General features: G+C 48.5%; 1 protein-coding gene across 3 annotated transcripts in view; it reads right to left on the bottom strand.

Annotated features, from left to right (window-relative positions):
- Positions 1-4,448: 4,448 nt before the first annotated feature.
- LOC132828714 (zinc finger protein 551-like) overlaps positions 4,449-17,311 on the bottom strand; it is a 31,104-nt gene continuing 18,241 nt past the window's right edge. The window contains exons 2-3 of one of the 3 annotated variants that reach the window (XM_060845807.1): positions 8,677-8,964; positions 4,449-6,066 (exon numbers count right to left, since the gene is read on the bottom strand). In XM_060845807.1, the coding sequence (XP_060701790.1) occupies positions 5,082-5,957 (876 nt within the window). In that variant the 5' untranslated portion in view covers positions 5,958-6,066; positions 8,677-8,964 and the 3' untranslated portion in view covers positions 4,449-5,081. Of the gene's footprint in view, positions 6,067-7,222; positions 7,325-8,676; positions 8,965-15,561; positions 16,762-17,311 lie in introns of those variants that run through there. The other 2 variants (XM_060845806.1, XM_060845808.1) reach the window with 2 other exon arrangements.

Genomic DNA, 17,311 nt, shown 5'->3' with positions numbered 1-17,311 from the left:
CTAACCTGAAGAGTTTCTCTTCTCTTCACCTGAAGGGAAAAGTTGACTCTTTTCAACCCTCTGACACCGTGATCCAAAGTAATGAAAGCTGATGTGTTGTTGTGAGCTAGTTTATTTGACAGGGTTGGAATTGTAAGCTCACAGCAGGCAATCGCGGTCTTCTGCAATTTTGTTTTATTTAATGTACATTTATATTTTGCTGCTTATTTCCATGTTAAACCTGTGTTGAACTCTTGTGAATGTTGATTGAAACCAAAGTGACTGTGCTTTGCTTCTGTGGAGTAAGGCTGAAGATACCAGAACTCAGACCAAACTTTCCATTTGGGCTGAACTGAACTCCAGCCGTTCCGGTGGAGTGACCCTGGGGAAACTGATTATCAAATAAGGTCCGTGGCTGGAGTGGGGTGATCAGACTATTATACAGTCAAACTGTTTGGGCTAAGATCGAGTAAAAGAACAAACCGTTCCCAAACATGGAAGGTGGATGAAGTCGTACACCGGACAGAGTCCAAAACACAAGTAGCCTGAGGAGACCCTGAGATCAGCGACAAATCTGGAAACCAGCCATCGTGAAGAAGTGAGGGAAGTCCAGGTCAGGAGATGTGGCTAGTACAAACCTGGCCAGCTGAGGCTGTCCCGTGTTGTCATGGATTCAGTGAATCCAGAGGGAAACTGTTCGGATATCTCAAAATTACGTTATGGTACTTATTCATGATTACTCGTTTATATAAAGTTATACTTGTTAAAGAGCTCTAAGCGACTCAGTTGTTCTCTGTGCACCAAGTGTTGTCATTCAGAGATGGACAACAGAGTTTGCTGCCCCTAATGGGCTCGATAGGAAATCGGATTTATGTTGGAAGATTAAACAGGCAGCCAGAAGCAAAAAAAGGAGGCAGACTGGCATAGAGATAAAATGACTGATGGAGAAGGTCAACGATTTACAAAATCAGAGAGGTATGGATCTCACGTGTATGAACTAATATCAGTGCAGTGTGAAAAGCAGATGAGAGAAATGGAGAAAAATGAAAACTAAAAGGGGCTAAGGCACAGACAGAAGACTGAGGAAGCAGTGCTGTGAGGTGGCACGGTCGCTCAGTGGTTAGCACTGCTGACTCACAGCACCAGGGTCCCAGGTTCGATTCCAGCCTCGGGTGACTCTGTGTGGTCTTGCACATTCTCCCCGTGTCTGTGTGGGTTTCCTCTGGATGCTCCAGTTTCCTCCCACAATCCATAGATGTGCAGGTCAGGTGAATTGGCCATGCTAAATTGCCCATAACGTTAGGTGCTTTAGTCAGAGGGGAATGGGTCTGGGTGCGTTACTCTTCGGAGGGTCGGTGTGGACTGGTTGGGCTGAAGAGCCTGTTTCCACACTGTAGGGAACCTCATCTAATTTGAAAATGGCTATTACTGTAGTGCGTAAGTCAGTGCAGGAGTGAAAGAGCGCCTGGGGCGATCGGACTAAGTGTATGAGGCAGACACGGGGTGAGATATCACCACAAAGAAGAATAATGTGTGTGTTTGGCTCCCTGAAATCCATTTGAGGAAGGATGGGACGAGACTGATGCTGTAGACTGAGGCAGGGGCCCATTGGATGTCAAGACCATCCGATATGGGGGGGGGTTACAATGACTGAAGGCTGCCACCTGATGATAGGCCCTCTAGCTCAGCCCCGCAGGCCTGATGCCCCCACCAGGTAACAGTGTACATGGACAGCTTTGCCTCAAGAATTTCTGAATTCCTCATTAACATTTCGTCAGCGGTTGTGCACTGGGTTATGAGGTTCCTGTCGGCCAGACTGTCCGATACAGTATTTAGGAGAAAGTAAGGACTGCAGATGCTGGAGATCAAGAGTCGAGAGTGTGGCGCTAGAAAAGCACAGCAGGTCAGGCAGCATCCGAGGAGCAGGAGAATCGATGTTTCAGGCATCAGCCCTTCATCATGATTCCTGATGAAGGGCTTATGCCTGAAACATCAATTCTCCTGTTCCTCAGATGCTGCCTGACCTGCTGTCAACTCTGATACAATGTGTAAATGATTCTGCTTTTGCAAACAAGAACTACACAGGAGCAGTAGCAGCTCCTGAAGGAGTTGTCGCGACTACTAAAGGAGCTTGAATTGAAAGTGAACACAATAAAGGCTGACATAATGAGAGAAGAAGTGAATGACATTAGGGTGATGCTGCAGAAGGCGATAGACAGGCAACAAATTGAAACTGCAGCTAGACTTCCTGTCCCCCTTAGATGTGAAGGCATTACGGTAATTTTTCGGCCTGATTGGACATTGTAGAGACGATATTGATGCATTTGTCACAAAAGTGGCATTAATCATGCTACTGAAGAGAAGTGGGGATGGAAGCCACAACACACACAAGCAACAACTTTGAAACAGGGATCGCTACGTGCTTCTGCTCTCAAATCCCCGAACCCACTCAAACCATTCCCCTGGAAGTGGCTGCAGTACGTTGCATAATTTCAACAGTCTTGTTGCAAGAGGAGCATGGTCAGTCGACTGTGACTCGCTCATGCTCAGACCAATGGAGCAGGGCTACATGGCGTGCGAAAGGTGCTCATTGGCATTGTTCTGGGTGGGACATTTCAGCTACATTGTAGGCTTGAACACGTTGGTGGGACATGCGCCTGTCCAGCTATTGGTAGATGGCATGGTGAGCCAAAACAGAATTGCTAAATGGATGCTGCGATTGTAAGGCAGAAACATAGAGGTAAAAAAAAAAGTTTAGAAGTACTACCATGTTAGCAGTTAACTTAATGTCCCAGCAGAGACCCCATGAGTGTCAGGTGATGACAGCAAATGTCATCCACTTAACCATTTGTATGACAACAAAAAGGAGGTATCACTGTTAAACAGAATACAGGGAATATTCACAACAGGGGGTAGATAGAGACAGAAGGAGATGTGCAGGTTAGATGGATTGGCCATGCTAAATTGGCTGTAGTATCCAGGGATATGCAGACGAGGTGGATTATCCATAGGAAATGCAGGGTTACAAGGGTCAAGTTAAGGGGCGGAACTGGTGAGATGCTGTTCAGAGGGTCAATGTGGACTCGTAGAGTTCTACAGCATGGAGACAGGCCCTTCATCCCAAACTGGTCCACGCCGACCAAAATGTCCATCAACGCTAACCCCGTTTCCCTGCACTTGTCCCATATCCTTCTAAACATTTCCTATCCACGCATTTGTCCAAATGTCCGTTAAATGTTATTGTTGTTAATGCATCATCTCAACCACTTCCACTGGCAGCTCATTCCATATGTGTCCCATCCTCTGTGTCAAAAAATGTTGCCCCTCAGGTTCCCTTTTATTCATTCCCCTTTAACCTTAAACTGATACCCTCTTGTCCTTTATTCTCCAAACTTGGAAAAAAGACTGCGTGCATTCAATCTATCCATGCTTCTCATGATCTTATACACTTCTATAAGATACCCCCATACCCCCCCCCAGTCTCCTATGCTCTAAAGAAAAAGGTCCTAACTTGTCCAACCTCGCTATAGCTCAGACCATTGAGTCCTGGTATCTATCCAATGACCATTTAAATGCCCTTAACATTGGTGAGTCTACTACTGTTGTAGGCAGGGTGTTCCAGGCCCCTACTGCATCTGCAGCTGAGAGTAGTCCAGTCAACCAGTGAAGACCATGTGATAGAGGGACATTAACAGAGTGACTGATCAGACAGAACTCCCTTTGTGAGGGGTTTACAAAACTGAGGATATGAACACTAAAGGTCCTTTGTCCCACAGACTGAGTCACCACTTTAAGGAACGGGAGAGAGAAAATCTGGAGAGTGTAACTGGACACTGACCAGAACAAACACCCGAGTCAGAAATTTATCTTGAGTTTAAACATGACACAAAGGTGCAAACTGTCTAGTTCAGTCTCAGGCAGGGAGAGGGATACAGCTGGGAGTGTGGGCATGAAAACAATGATTTCAGTCTTCCCAATATTGAATTGGAGGAGAGTTCTACACATCCAGCACCGGATATCAGAGAAATAGACTGATCATTGAACAACAGTGGAGAGGGAGAGTGGAGAGCTGGGAGCTATCATTCCACATGAGAGAACAGGGACTGCTTTCAGATGATGTTGTTATTATGGGAGCATGTTGCTGAGAAATAAGAGGCCAGGGCTGGACCCTTTGGGTTCACCAAAGGTAACTGTGGGATTGTGAAGGGTATACATTAGCAGTGAGACCCTGATCAAACAGGGAAGAGTGGACGCAGGAGAGAGCAACCCCGCTCAGCTGGACCACTAGAGGGGTTTTGGACCAGAATGGTGGAGTGATCCTTGTCCAACGTTGCAGACAGGACAACAAGGATGAGAAGAGACACAGTCAGTCATACAGGATGTGGCTTTAATAAGAGCAGTTTCATTGTTACAGTACAAAAACCTAAGGCGAGCATTAAAGACCTGGAGTTGACGGAAAAATGTGCACGGATCTGGGATATGGCAAAATGTTCAAGATGTTTAGAGAGGAAAGGAATGTTGGAGATAAAGCAGTAGTTTGCAAATAACAATGTGGTCATGGTTTGTTTACAGACAAAGTGATGGCAGTAGAGTTAAAATAGAGTAAGACAATACCCAAAGAGATAAGACGTGTTAAAAACCTCAGTGAAGACAGGGGAGTTGTGTGAGAATAATTTATTGAGAATAGGCTTGATGGGTCAAGAGGTGGGTCTCATGGACATGTAAGGTCTGAGAGGGCTTGAGGGGAGATGGAAGAGAAAGCGAAGAAAGACATCAGTTCAGGGCTCAGGCAGGGTGGGACGTTAGAGACAATTGGACCCAGTGGGCTAAGGGGAGGGAAGCAGCAAAGGCTCAGTCTCAGTGACAAAGAGGCTCCCTGAGCTCCTTGTACTTCTTGTTGGAGGTGACGATAGAGGGGATGAGGGTGAGCCTTTCACACGGAAATAACTTGTGTTGGAGACATTAGAAAGAATCAGCACACTGTGTGTTTCAAAGAAAACTGGTTTGACTTTATTCAAAATACTAACACCTCTGTTACCCAATACCAGCAGAAACGGACCCCAATGAATACGATTCAGTCCAAGGTGTGCAAGATCCAGCCACTACCATTGCTTGTGAACTCGCTGGTGCTTCAGCAGGTGGGATGACTGACTGAATCCCTTGCCACACTCAGAGCAGATGAATGGCCGTTCCCCTGTGTGCAGTCGCTGGTGTTTCAGAAGGTCGGATGACTGAGTGAACCCACTCCCACACACAGTGCAGGTGAATGGCCTCTCCCCGGTGTGAATTCGCTGGTGTACAGTAAGTTGGGATGAATGCTTGAACCCTGTCCCACAGTGAGAGCACCTGAATGGTCTCTCGTCAGTGTGAACGCGTTGATGTTCTATCAGGTTCCAGGAACTCTTAAAGCATTTTCCGCAGTTAGAACACTTAAAAGGTCGCTCGACAGTGTGAACTCGCTGATGTGCCATAAGGTTCCCAGAACTTTTAAAGCACTTCCCGCAGTCTGAGCATTTAAAAGGTCTTTCGTCAGTGTGAACTCGCTGATGGGACATCAGTTCACCAGAACTTCTGAAGCACTTCCCACAGTCCGTACAACTAAAGGGTCTCTCATCACTGTGAACACGTTGATGCGTCATCAACTCCCCAGAGCTTTTAAAACATTTCCCACAGTTCGGACATTTGAAAGGTCGGTCCTCAGAGTGAACCTGCTGGTGTTCCTGCAGGGTGGACAACTGGGTGAATCCTTTCCCACATTCAGAGCAGATAAATGGCCTCTCCCCAGTGTGAATACGCCGATGCCTTTCCAGTTCAGATGGGCATCTAAACCCTTTCCCACAGTCTCCACACTTCCGTGGTTTCTCCCCACTGTGAGTTTGTTTGTGTCTCGAAAGGCCAGATGATCGGTTGAAGCCTCGTCCACACTCAGAACACGTGTACAACTTCTCCCCGCTGTGAACAGTGCTGTTTCCCTCCATGTTCCAAATCTGATGAAATTCAAGTTATGCTACATTCAACGACTCTGTCGGATCCTGATGTGATGCTTGGTTTCAATTTCCTGACTGCAGGTCTTTCCTTTCAAACACCCTATTTCATCAAGTGAAAAGAGTAGCAAGTGAGTGAGAGATGCAGAAAAGCTGTGAAATGGAGTGACTACATTGTTGGAGGGTCAGCGCAGACAGAGAACAGGCACTGTCTGAGGGTTAGTGCTCTGGGAGAGTGGGCATTATCAGAAGCGCTGTCAAAATTTTCATTTTCTCTTCGGACGGCATGGTGACTCAGTGGCTAGCACCGCTGCCTCACAGCGCCAGGGACCCAGGTTCAATTCCAGCCTCAGGATGACTGTATGCTCTGGGTCCTCCGGTTTCCTCCCACAGTCCAAACATGTGCAGGTTAGGGTGAACTGACTAAATTGCCTATCGTGTTTGGGGATGTGTAGGTCAGGTGAATTAGTCAGGGGTAAATGTAGAGTTATAGGAAATGGATCCCGGGTGAGATACTCTCTGCACGGTTGGTGTCGACTTGTTGGGCCTTAGGGTCTGTTTCCACACTTCAGCGATTCTCGTTCTTCTTGTAAGTCTTGTCAACTTGTGGGACCATCAGGAAAACCTGAGGACATGGATAAAAAAAATCACACAACACCAGGTTATAGTCCAACAGGTTTAATTAGAAGCACACTAGCTTTCGGAGCGTCGCTCCTTCATCACCTGATGAAGAAGCGACGCTGCGAAAGCTAGTGTGCTTCCAATTAAATCTGTTGGACTATAACCTGGTGTTGTGTGAGTTTTAACTTTGCACACCCCAGTCCAACACTGGCATCTCCAAATCATGAGGAAATGGAATTTGCAAAGCAGGAGTTCTCTTCCTTTTCTGGCTGTGGTTCATGGAAAAGACACTGGGTGTCAGAGGCCAATAGACAAGGTTGAATGGGCAATGCCCCCATCTGGGACAATGGGCAGCAAGCTCCGCCCAGTCATTCCAAACCTTGCCCCCAACAAAGATGGCCCCTACCAAAGGTGGCACACACACGGCCTCCCTCGGCTGCGCAGCAGTGCCCCTTACAAAGATGGCTGCTGTCTCCACCGGGAGGAAGTCTGGCGCCCTTTTTTTTCCGTTTGGTGCAAAGGAAGGCGGGGTGAGGTGGGCTCTTTTCAGTGTTTGCGGCCGACCCGAGGCGATTGCCTAATCCTCTCCGTCCACCCGCTGCCTATCTCCCGCTCCACCTTCTCACCCTGACTCTCACCTTTTGGCGATCCGCACACAAAAAAAAACGACACCGATGACCGTCAGCCCGCGGAGGAATGGCAATCGCGCATGCGCTTTGCCGAACGGAGCGACACGCCGGCACCGCGCATGCCCACGCCTACGGGGCGGTGCCGGCTGATTGACGGCCACGTCTGACCAATAGGAAGTGGGCTCTGTGCGTTGGAGGGCCAAATTCAGCAGTTGGTCCTCCATCCAATGGGAGTGAATGAAGGGCGGGACGGAATCCGAAAGCTTCCTTATTGGCTGAGAGACTGCCCTATTGGGAAGTCATTGTATTGCTGATCATGGAAACTGGGCAATGCACAATGGTTCTCCTCACCTTCACCCTATTCTCTTAAAGCTAGCCTGTGCGTGCAACAACTATCGTGACAATCCAATCCGTTTCTCCCTGGGTGGGATAATGGTCCTGCAAATATTTGAACCTACTTTTAAATCATTTCTCCACCTTCCCTGTTTGAGCAGAGGAATCGCAGCCTCTCCACTAAAACCGAAAGCCCTTGTCTCTGGTGATGTTCTGGGAAGTTGTCCATGCAAGGCCCAAACATCACTCCAAAAACACTGGGCCGCAAGAGTTATGCAAAATGATTCAGCTGAGAATCAGTCAGTGATTTGTCAAGATTAATTATGTCTTAAGAGGCATGGAAGCAAACCCTTTGGTTCAACGCGTCCATGCCAGCCAGACATCCTAAATTAATCTAGTCCCATTTGCCAGCGCTTGGCTTATATCCCTCCAAACCCATCCTATTCATATACCCATCCAGATGCCTTTTAAATGTTGTAATTTTTCCAACCTCCACCACCTCCCCTAGCAGCTCATTCCATACATGCACCACCGTCTGCGTGAAAAAGTTGCCCCTTAGGCCCCTTTTAAATCTTTCCCCTTTCACCGTAAACCTATGTCCTTTGGTTCTGGATTCCTGCACCTCAGGGAAAAGGACTTATCTATTTAGCCTTTCCATGCCACTTTTGATTTTATAAAACTCTCTCAGGTCACCCCTCATCCTCTTATGCTCCAGGGAAAACAGTCCCAACCTACTCAGCTTTTCCCTATAGCTCAAATCCTCCAACCCTGACAACACCCTTGTCAATCTTTTCTGAACGCTTTCAAGTTTCACAACATCCTTCCTGTAGGAGGGAGATCAGAATTGCACACAATTTTCTTTGATTTTGTAATCAATGCCTCAATTAATAAATTGGAGGACTCTGTGCATTTAATTTTTTTTCAAGCATCTTGACTAACTTGTTCTCATCACTTTCAAGGATTGCGACCATACATTCTTAAGTCACTGTTCTCAACTGTTCCATTTAGTTTGCCTCTTCACATTTTTTTTTCTTTTGAAACTTTAATATTATCTATGAATCCTTAAGTATGGCATCAAGGAGCAAAACTGAAATCAATGGGTATCGGGGGCAAACTGGTTTGAGTCATACCTGGCATACAGGAAGATGTTTGTGTTTGTTGAAGTTCAGTCCTCTCAGCTACAGGACATGCCTACAGTAGATTGTCACAGCAGAGTCTTAGGCACAACCATCTTCAGCTGCTTCATCAATGACCTTTTCTCCAAATATAAAGTTGGAAGTGGGGAATTGCGCCAATAGTTCCGCACCATTCACAACTGCTCAGATTCAAGCAGTCGATGTTCAAATCCAACAAGATCTCGACAATATCCAAAAACAAAAACATAAGTTGAAGGAAAAGCTCAGCAGGTCTGGCAGGATCTGTGAAGAAAAATCAGAGTTAACATTTTGAGTCTGGTGACCCTTCCTCAGAACTGACAACATCCCAAGCTTTGACTGACAAGTAACTTTCATGTCACACAATTGCTAGATCATTGTCATCACCAATGAGAGGCTAGCTAATCACAGCCCCTTGACATTCAATGATATTTCCATCACCGAAACCCCTACTAACAACAGCCCGATAGGGTAACATTGACGAGAAATTTACTGGGAGAAAGTGAGGGCTGCAGATCAGAGATGAAAAGTGTGGTGCTGGAAAAGCACAGCAGTTCAGCCAGTGTCCAAGGAGCTGGAGAATAGATGTTTTGGGCATAAACCCTTCAGGAATGTTGGGGGTGGGGGGCGCGCAGCGAGGGAGCTGAGAGACAAATAGGAAGGTGAGGGTTGGGCTAGAAGAAGGTAGCTGGGAGGGCGATGAGTAGATGCGGAGGGGAGGGTGGAGCGCATAGGTGGGAAGGAAGATGGATAGGGAGCAAAGTTCACGAGGGCAGTGCCGAGTTGGATGGTTGGCTCTGGGATGAATTGGGGGGGGGTGGGGGGGGGGGGGGAAGGGGGGTGGACTGAGGAAGCTGGTGAAATTGACATTGATGCCATGTGGTTGGAGGGTCCCAAGGTGAAAGATGAGCCATTCTTCCTCCAGGCTTCAGGTGGCTTGGATTTGAAGGAGGCTCAGGACTTGCAGGTCCTTGGTGGATTTGGGAGGGGGAGCTGAAGTGTTCGGCCACGGGGCGGTGGGGTTGTTTGGTGCGTGTCCCACAGAGATGTTCCTTGAAACGTTCTGCAAGTTGTCGTCCTGTCTCTCCAATGCACAAGAGACCACAGTGAGAATACCAGACACGGTAGATGAGGTGTTTGGATGTGCGGAAAAACCTCTGCCAGACATGGAAAGATCCTTTGGGGCCTTGGATGAGGTGAGGGGAAGGGGGGGGGGGGGGGGGGGAAGTGTAGGCACAGGGTTTACACCTCTTGCAGTGGCAAGTGAAGATGCCTGCAGTGGAGGGTGGGTTGGTGGGGAAGCGTGGACCTATTAAGGGAGTCGAGGAGGGAATGATCTCTGCAAAATGCTGATAGGGTTGGGGAGAGAAATGTATCTCTGGTGGTGGGGTCTGATTGTAGGTGGTGGAAATAGCAGAGGATAATGCACTGTCTCTTCCCAGCATCAAAGTAGATTTCACCAGTTTCCTCATCTTCCCTCCCCCCACCACATCCCAGATCCAATCCTCCAACTCAGCACCCACCCTCTTGAACTTTCCTACCTGTCCATCTTCCTTCTCACCTGTCCACTCCACCCTATCACCATCACCCCTCCACCTGCATTGACCTATCACCTTCCCAGATACCGTCCCCAGTCTGACCACCAACCTTTGCTTTAAATCTCAGCCTCCTCCCAACCCCCCAACCCCCACCTGCCTGATGAAGGGCTTATGCCCGAAATGTTGTTTCTCCTGCTTCTCAGATGCTGCCTGACCTGATGTGCTTTTCCAGCGCCACACATTTTGACCAGAAACTCACTGGACTTGCCACATAAGCACAGTAGCTACAAGAGCAGGTCAGAGATTAGGAATTATGTGATGAGTAACCCGTCTCCCAACTTCCCAAAGCCTATCCACAACCTGCAAGGCACAAGTCAGGAGTGTGATGAATATTCCCCATTTGCCGCGATGAGTGTAGCTCGAACAACAGTCAAGAAGCTTGACGCCATTCAGGACAAAGCATCACACTTGATTGGCACTAATCCCACAAGCACCCATTCTCTTCATCATCAATGTGCAGTAGCAGCAGGATGCACTGCAAAAATTCGCCAAAGATTTCACCACCTCATAACCTCTACTGAGTAGATGCATAGGTCCACCTGCACCTTCAAGTTCCTCGCCAAAGCTGTTACCATCCTGACTTGCTATTCCTGAATTAAAATCCTGAATTTCCCTTCCTCAGGATGTAGTGGGTCACTGTGACAGTACGGTGGCTCAGTGGTTAGCACTGCTGCCTCAGGGGATCAGGGTTCGATTCCAGCCACAGGGAGACTGTCTGTGTGGAGTTTGCATGTTCTTCTTGTGTCTCTATGGGTTTCCTTTGGGTGTTCCGGTTTCCTCCCATAATCCAAAGGCATGCAGGTTAGGTGAACTGGGCATGCTAAATTGTCCGTATTAGGCACATTCGGCTGGGGGAAATATTGGGTAGGGGGGAAATGGATCTGCTTGGGTCGATCTTCGGAGTGTTAGTGAGGACTTATCCGACCAAATGGCCTGTTTCCATAGCGTAGGGAATCTGATCTAATCTTTTAAAAGCCCGACAGCATGTAGAGTGCAGTGGTTCAAGAGGCAGCTCATCACCATCTTTTTCACAAGCAATGAGGAATAAAACACTGGTCAGCCAGTGACCCTCACCAGTGAACAATTTTTTTTTGAAAAGAATCATTTTGTGATGTTATGAGGGTGAGATAGGTACAAAGCGAGCACACAAAAAAACTCTCTTTCAGAATTCATTTAATTTTGCAACTTTTTCTCCAGTTAACTACATTGAGATTGATAGTCATTGAAAACCATTTAGTGCAGAAACCACTTCAAATAGGAATCAGTGAAACACAAGTGTTTAAAAAAAAAACAAGAGGGGTCAGGAGTTTGCCATTTAGCCCTTCCAGCCTGCTCCAGTATTCCAAAACCATTCATACGAGTACCCTGTTCCTCCTTGGCCAACAAAAGAGGAAAAGAGTCCAGGCTCCAGTTCTTCAAAAGGTAACTGAAGACCACAACAGCGACAAACACTGTCCACAAGGAAGTTCTTCTGGTGCAGACTGACCAATAATCATGCTTTAACCAACACCACCAAAGGAACTGATTCACCAAGCACCCATCTGATCGCTGTTTGCGGAATTTTGCTGCCAACAAACCGACGTCAAACAGTAACAGTTGTCAACGTGCCGAATGCGATAAAAGGCTGCAAGGCCTTGCAGAGACATTTCATGAAGCAGCCCGCGACTGGAGTCAGAACGGGCATCGCCAGGAGAGACACTTCACCTGCTTTGTCCGGGACAGAGATGGAGAGGTTCAGGAATCGAGTATCAGTGTTTTACATTCAGGCACAGCCACCAATGACCTCGTGAAATAAGGAGACTCAAAAGGACTGATATCTCGGAGGGTTATACAAGTGGAGATCACAGAAATAAGCAAGGCCTCAGTGGAATTTGAAAACAAGTGTGCACACTTTACAATTTCAGGCTTCTTTGGCCTCACTGTGGCCAAATGGGTGGACACACGGCCAACTACTGTTTTGGATGATTGGATGTTTCTGGCTGTCTGAATCTGAAGCTAGTTAGGAATGCATTGGAATTGTCGAGTCTAAAGTTAACACAGGCACGTAGGAGGGTCTAAGCAGCAGATGGGATGGTGCAGGAAATGGGAGATGTTGCCAAGATTAAAATAGCTGGGGTGAGTGACTGTGCAAACATATGGTCAGAAATACATCTCGAGTCATACATGCCACAGAGATTGTGAGCTGTGTGGTTCAGTTTCAGTCAGATCCCCGACGGAGGGGTAGACGTGGAACTGAATATGCTGTGGCAAATAAACAGCTGGTTTGATCATCCCAATTTGTCAATGGAGTAAATGTCTGCTCAAGACCTGCACTGGATGCGGCGTGAGCAGGTTTAATAATTTACTAACAAACAGTTGAGGAATGAAGAGAAGGACGGTGGGGAGGTAGAGCTGGGCATTGCCAGTGTACATGGGAAAAATAAGGGCCTTTGGACAACGTCACCTCATGTAGCATGGAGATGAGAAAGAGCAGGAATGGAGGGTAAATCTTACACTATTTAAGCCCACCCACCCAAAAACCATCCAGTTATCCCTATTCTCGGCTTCTTGCTCTCAAACTAATTTGGTTTCCATATTAATGTTGATTCAAACAGTGCACCATCTCATTGGTTTGGTTTGATTAGATTAGATTAGATTCCCTCCAGTGTGGAAACAGGCCCTTTGGCCCAACCAGTCCACACCGACCCTCCAAAGAGTAACCCACGTAGACCTATTTCCCTCTGACTAATGCACCTGACACTACGGGCAATTTAGCACGGCCAATTCACCTGACCTGCACATCTTTGGACTGTGGGAGGAAGCCCATGTAGATGCGGGGAGAATGTGCAAACTCCACACAGACAGTCGCCAGTCCACACAGAGGCTGGATTCGAACCTGGTGCTGTGTGGCAGCAGTGAGAACCACTGAGCCACCACATTTTGAACGTCAAGTTCAAGTCACTGTAGTTTTACTGGACCACAAGGCTGCTCTCTCATTAGCGCGAGACGACTGGCAGTGGTTTAACCTGGAGGTTCACCATTTCACAGGTGGGAGAAATGGAGACAGAAAATCCTTCATAGGAACCGCAGCTGGGGCAGGAACTGAACCCATTTGTTGGCATCGTTCAGAGTTGCAAATCAGCCACCCAGCCAACTCAGCTAGCCAACACCCCACAGAGACCGATTCAACATTTCCTCGTTATCCATTATTTAATTCTTCGGGGTGACTTGGGAGTGGATCAACTATCGTTTTCCTCACTTTCCCTTTTCAAAATCTGCAGAAATTCTTAGTGCTTTCATATTTCTGGCTACGTTCTCCACTAATTTTCAGGTCATCCAGCACAGAAACAGACCCAGATCAAACTCATCCACGTCGGCCAAGTTTCCCAGAAACTAAACTAGTCCCTATCACCAAACCTTTCCTGCTTACTTGCCTATCCAAATACCTTTTAAATCTTGTAACCGCACCCAGAACTACCACTTCAGCTGGCAGTTGGTTCCACATACGAACCCATCCTGTGTGGAAGATGTTGCCCCTCAGGTCCCTTTTAAATCTTTCTCCACTCACCTTGGAAAGAAAATGCCTTCTAGTTTTCAACTGTTCCCACCCTTGGGAAATGACCTTTGCTACCTGCCTTACCTGTGCCTCTCAGGAGTTCATAACCTTCCTTACGGTCACCTTCAACCTCATACAATCCGGTTAAAAAAGTTCTCGTTTTTCCAGCCTCTCTTTTTAACTCAAACCGGAGATGTGCTCTGAAGCGCTCTGTGAGTAGGCCGTCCGTAGAGTCGTAGAGACGTACAGCACGGAAACAGACCCTTCGGTCCAACCCGTCCATGCTGACCAGATATCCCAACCCAATCTAGTCCCACCTGCCAGCACCGGGCCCATATCCCTCCAAACCCTTCCTATTCATATACCCATCCAGATGCCTCTTAAATGTTGCGATTGTACCAGCCTCCACCACTTCCTCTGGCAGCTCATTCCATACACGTACCACCCTCTGTGTGAAAATGTTGTCCCTTACGTCTCTTTTATATATCTTTCCCCTCTCACCCTAAACCTATGCCCTCTAGTTCTGGATTCCCCGACCCCAGGGAAAAGACTTTGTCTATTTATCCTATCCATGTCCCTAATAATTTTGTAAACCTCTATCAGGTCACCCCTCAGCCTCCAACGTTCCAGGGAAAACAGCCCAGGCCTGTTCAGCCTCTCCCTATAGCTCAAATCCTCCAACCCTGGCAACATCCTTGTAAATCTTTTCTGAACCCTTTCAAGTTTGACAACATCTTTCCAATTGGAAGGAGACCAGAAATGCACAGAATATTCCAACAGTGGCCTAAACAAGTCCAGTCTCCCCAGTGTACAGGAGACCCCACTGGGAGCAATGGATACAATAAATGACATTTGGAAGTGCAGGTGAAACTTTGATGATGTGGAAGGCTCTTTTGGGGCCTTGGACAGCAGTGAGGGGGGAGATGTGGGCACAGGTTTTGCAATTCCTGCGGTGGCACCTCCTCCCCCCCCCAATATATCTCTCCACCCCGGGAAGGTATGGTGGGCTGTTAGGTACTTGGTCAGGTCCACACCCCCTTCAGACAACATCTCTGGGACACCCGCACCAAACAACCCCTCCGCTCTGTGGCCAAACATTTCAACTCCCCCTCCCACTCTGCCGAGGACATGCAGGTCCTGGACCTCCTCCACCGCCCGACACCTTGAGGAATAACACCTCATTTTCCGCCTCGGGACCCTCCAACCCCAGGGCATCAATGTGGACTTCATCAGTTTCCTCATTTCCCCTGACCCCCACCTTACCCCAGTTCCAACCTTCCAGCTCAGCACCACCCTCATGACCTGTCCTACCTGTCCATCTCACTTCCCACCTATCCGCTCCATCCTATCACCTTTAACCCCACAGCGCCATGCACCTATTGCACACTCAGCTACCTTCCCCACAGCACCCCCCTCCCTCCCATTTATCTCTCCACCCCGGAGGCTCCCAGCCTCATTCCTGATGAAGGGCTTTTGCCCGAAAAGTCAATTTTCCTGCTCCTCGGATGCTGCTTGACCTGCTGTGCTTTTCCAGCACCACTCTGACCTTAGGTAAAAACAATGACTGCAGATGCTGGAAACCAGATTTTGGATTAGTGGTGCTGGAAGAGCACAGCAGTTCAGACAGCATCCGAGGAGCAGTAAAATTGACGTTTCGGGCAAAAGCCCTTCATCAGGAATGTATTCCAGATGAAGAACTTTTGCCCGAAACATCGATTTTACTGCTCCTCGGATGCTGCCTGAACTGCTGTGCTCTTCCAGCACCACTAATCCACTCTCAACTTAACCTATCTTAACTTGATTTCCATTTCTGTTGGCCACCCCCTTGTTAGAATAAGTTTGAATCTCTAGTGCAAGACCCAAGCCCCTCTCCCTCACGGGGAAAGGGACGCGCAATTTTGTTTTGATCATTTCTACGATGTGGCTGTGTCATCGATTCAGTTCCGTTTTGGACGCGATTAGCAGCAAAATCCAATCTCTGCCGTTATTTGTGAACTTGCTGGTGTCTCAGCAGGTGTGACGACCGAGTGTATCCCTTGCCACATTCAAAGCAGACGAATGGCCTCTCCCCAGTGTGAACGCGGTGGTGCGACTGAAGGGTGGCTAACTCAGTAAACCCTTTGCCACACTCCGGGCAGGTGAAGGGCTTCTCGCCAGTGTGAACCCGCTGGTGCGTCAACAGATTGGACGACCGTCTAAATCCCTTCCCGCACACTGAGCAGGTGAACAGCTTCTCTCCCACGTGAGCGTGCTGGTGTCGGAGCAGGATCGCTAACTCGGGGAAGCCCTTCCCGCACTCCGGGCAGGTGAACCGCTTCTCCCTGGTGTGAAACTGCTGGTGCTTCAGCAGGTTGGACGGCCGAGTGAACGCCCTCCCGCACTCCGAGCACGCGAACGTCTCCCCGGTGTGGACACGCTGGTGCACCGTGAGGTGAGAGGACCGCCTGAAGCCAGAGCCGCAGCGAGGGCACCGGAACGGTCTCTCGTCGGAGTGAACGCGCTGGTGGCGTATCAGGTCACCGGAGCATTTAAAGCACTTGCTGCAGTCCAGACAGTTGAAAGGTCTTTCGTCAGTGTGAACCCGCTGGTGCTTCAGCAGGTCAGAGCTCCGAGCAAATCCCTTATCGCAGATGGAACACATGAACGGCCTCTCCCCTGTGTGGGTCCGTCGATGCGTTTCCAGCTGGGAGGGATACTTGAACCCCTCTTCGCAGTCCCCACATTTCCACCGTTTCTCCCCATCGCGACTGCATTTATGTTTCGAGAGGCCAGACGACCGGCTGAAGGCTCGTCCGCACACGGAGCACGTGTACGGTTTCTCTGCGCCGTGAGCAGTGCTGGTCACCTCCGTGCTCATGATCCAAAGACATTCGGCAAATCAGATCCCGATAGGATGTCTGGGCTCGGGTCTCCGGACGGCAAATGCTCCTTTGCCAATAGAAAACAGGGAAAAGAAAACAATAGGAAGTCAGTTTAGAGAGAGACCGAGGGGGCGTTGGGAGAGGGAGAGAGGACAACAGAAGGTGGAAGAGAAGGATTTTATGCAGCTACTCAGACAGGCTCTCCTAAACCTTCTATCCACACAACATAGAAGGAACAGGGTAGCTGATCTTGGTGACTGCTGTCATTGCTGGATGTCAGGGATCCAGCAGAGACCTCACGCTTGTTGTTAATGTGCATAGATCTCGGTCAGTGGAAAGGCTGCATTGAGTTTGCGACAAAGATATTTCAGCCTGGTAAAGAGAGGCATCGAGTGGAAAAGCAGAGAGCGGGCTGCACAGTGACCCATTGGTTAGCACTGCTGCCTCACAGCGCCAGGGACCCGGGTTCGATTCCAGCCTCGGGGTGACTGTCTGTGTGGAGTTTGCACACTCTCCCAGTGTCTGCGTGGGCTTCCGCCCACAGTCCAAAGGTGTGCAGGTTAGGTGGCTTGGCCTTGCTAAATTGCCCATTGTGTGAGGTACATTAGTCAGGAGTA

Source organism: Hemiscyllium ocellatum, chromosome 27 (assembly GCF_020745735.1).
Source record: "Hemiscyllium ocellatum isolate sHemOce1 chromosome 27, sHemOce1.pat.X.cur, whole genome shotgun sequence".
In the NCBI taxonomy this organism is placed as follows: Eukaryota; Metazoa; Chordata; class Chondrichthyes; order Orectolobiformes; family Hemiscylliidae; genus Hemiscyllium; species Hemiscyllium ocellatum.
This window is presented reverse-complemented; position numbering and strand designations above follow the sequence as displayed.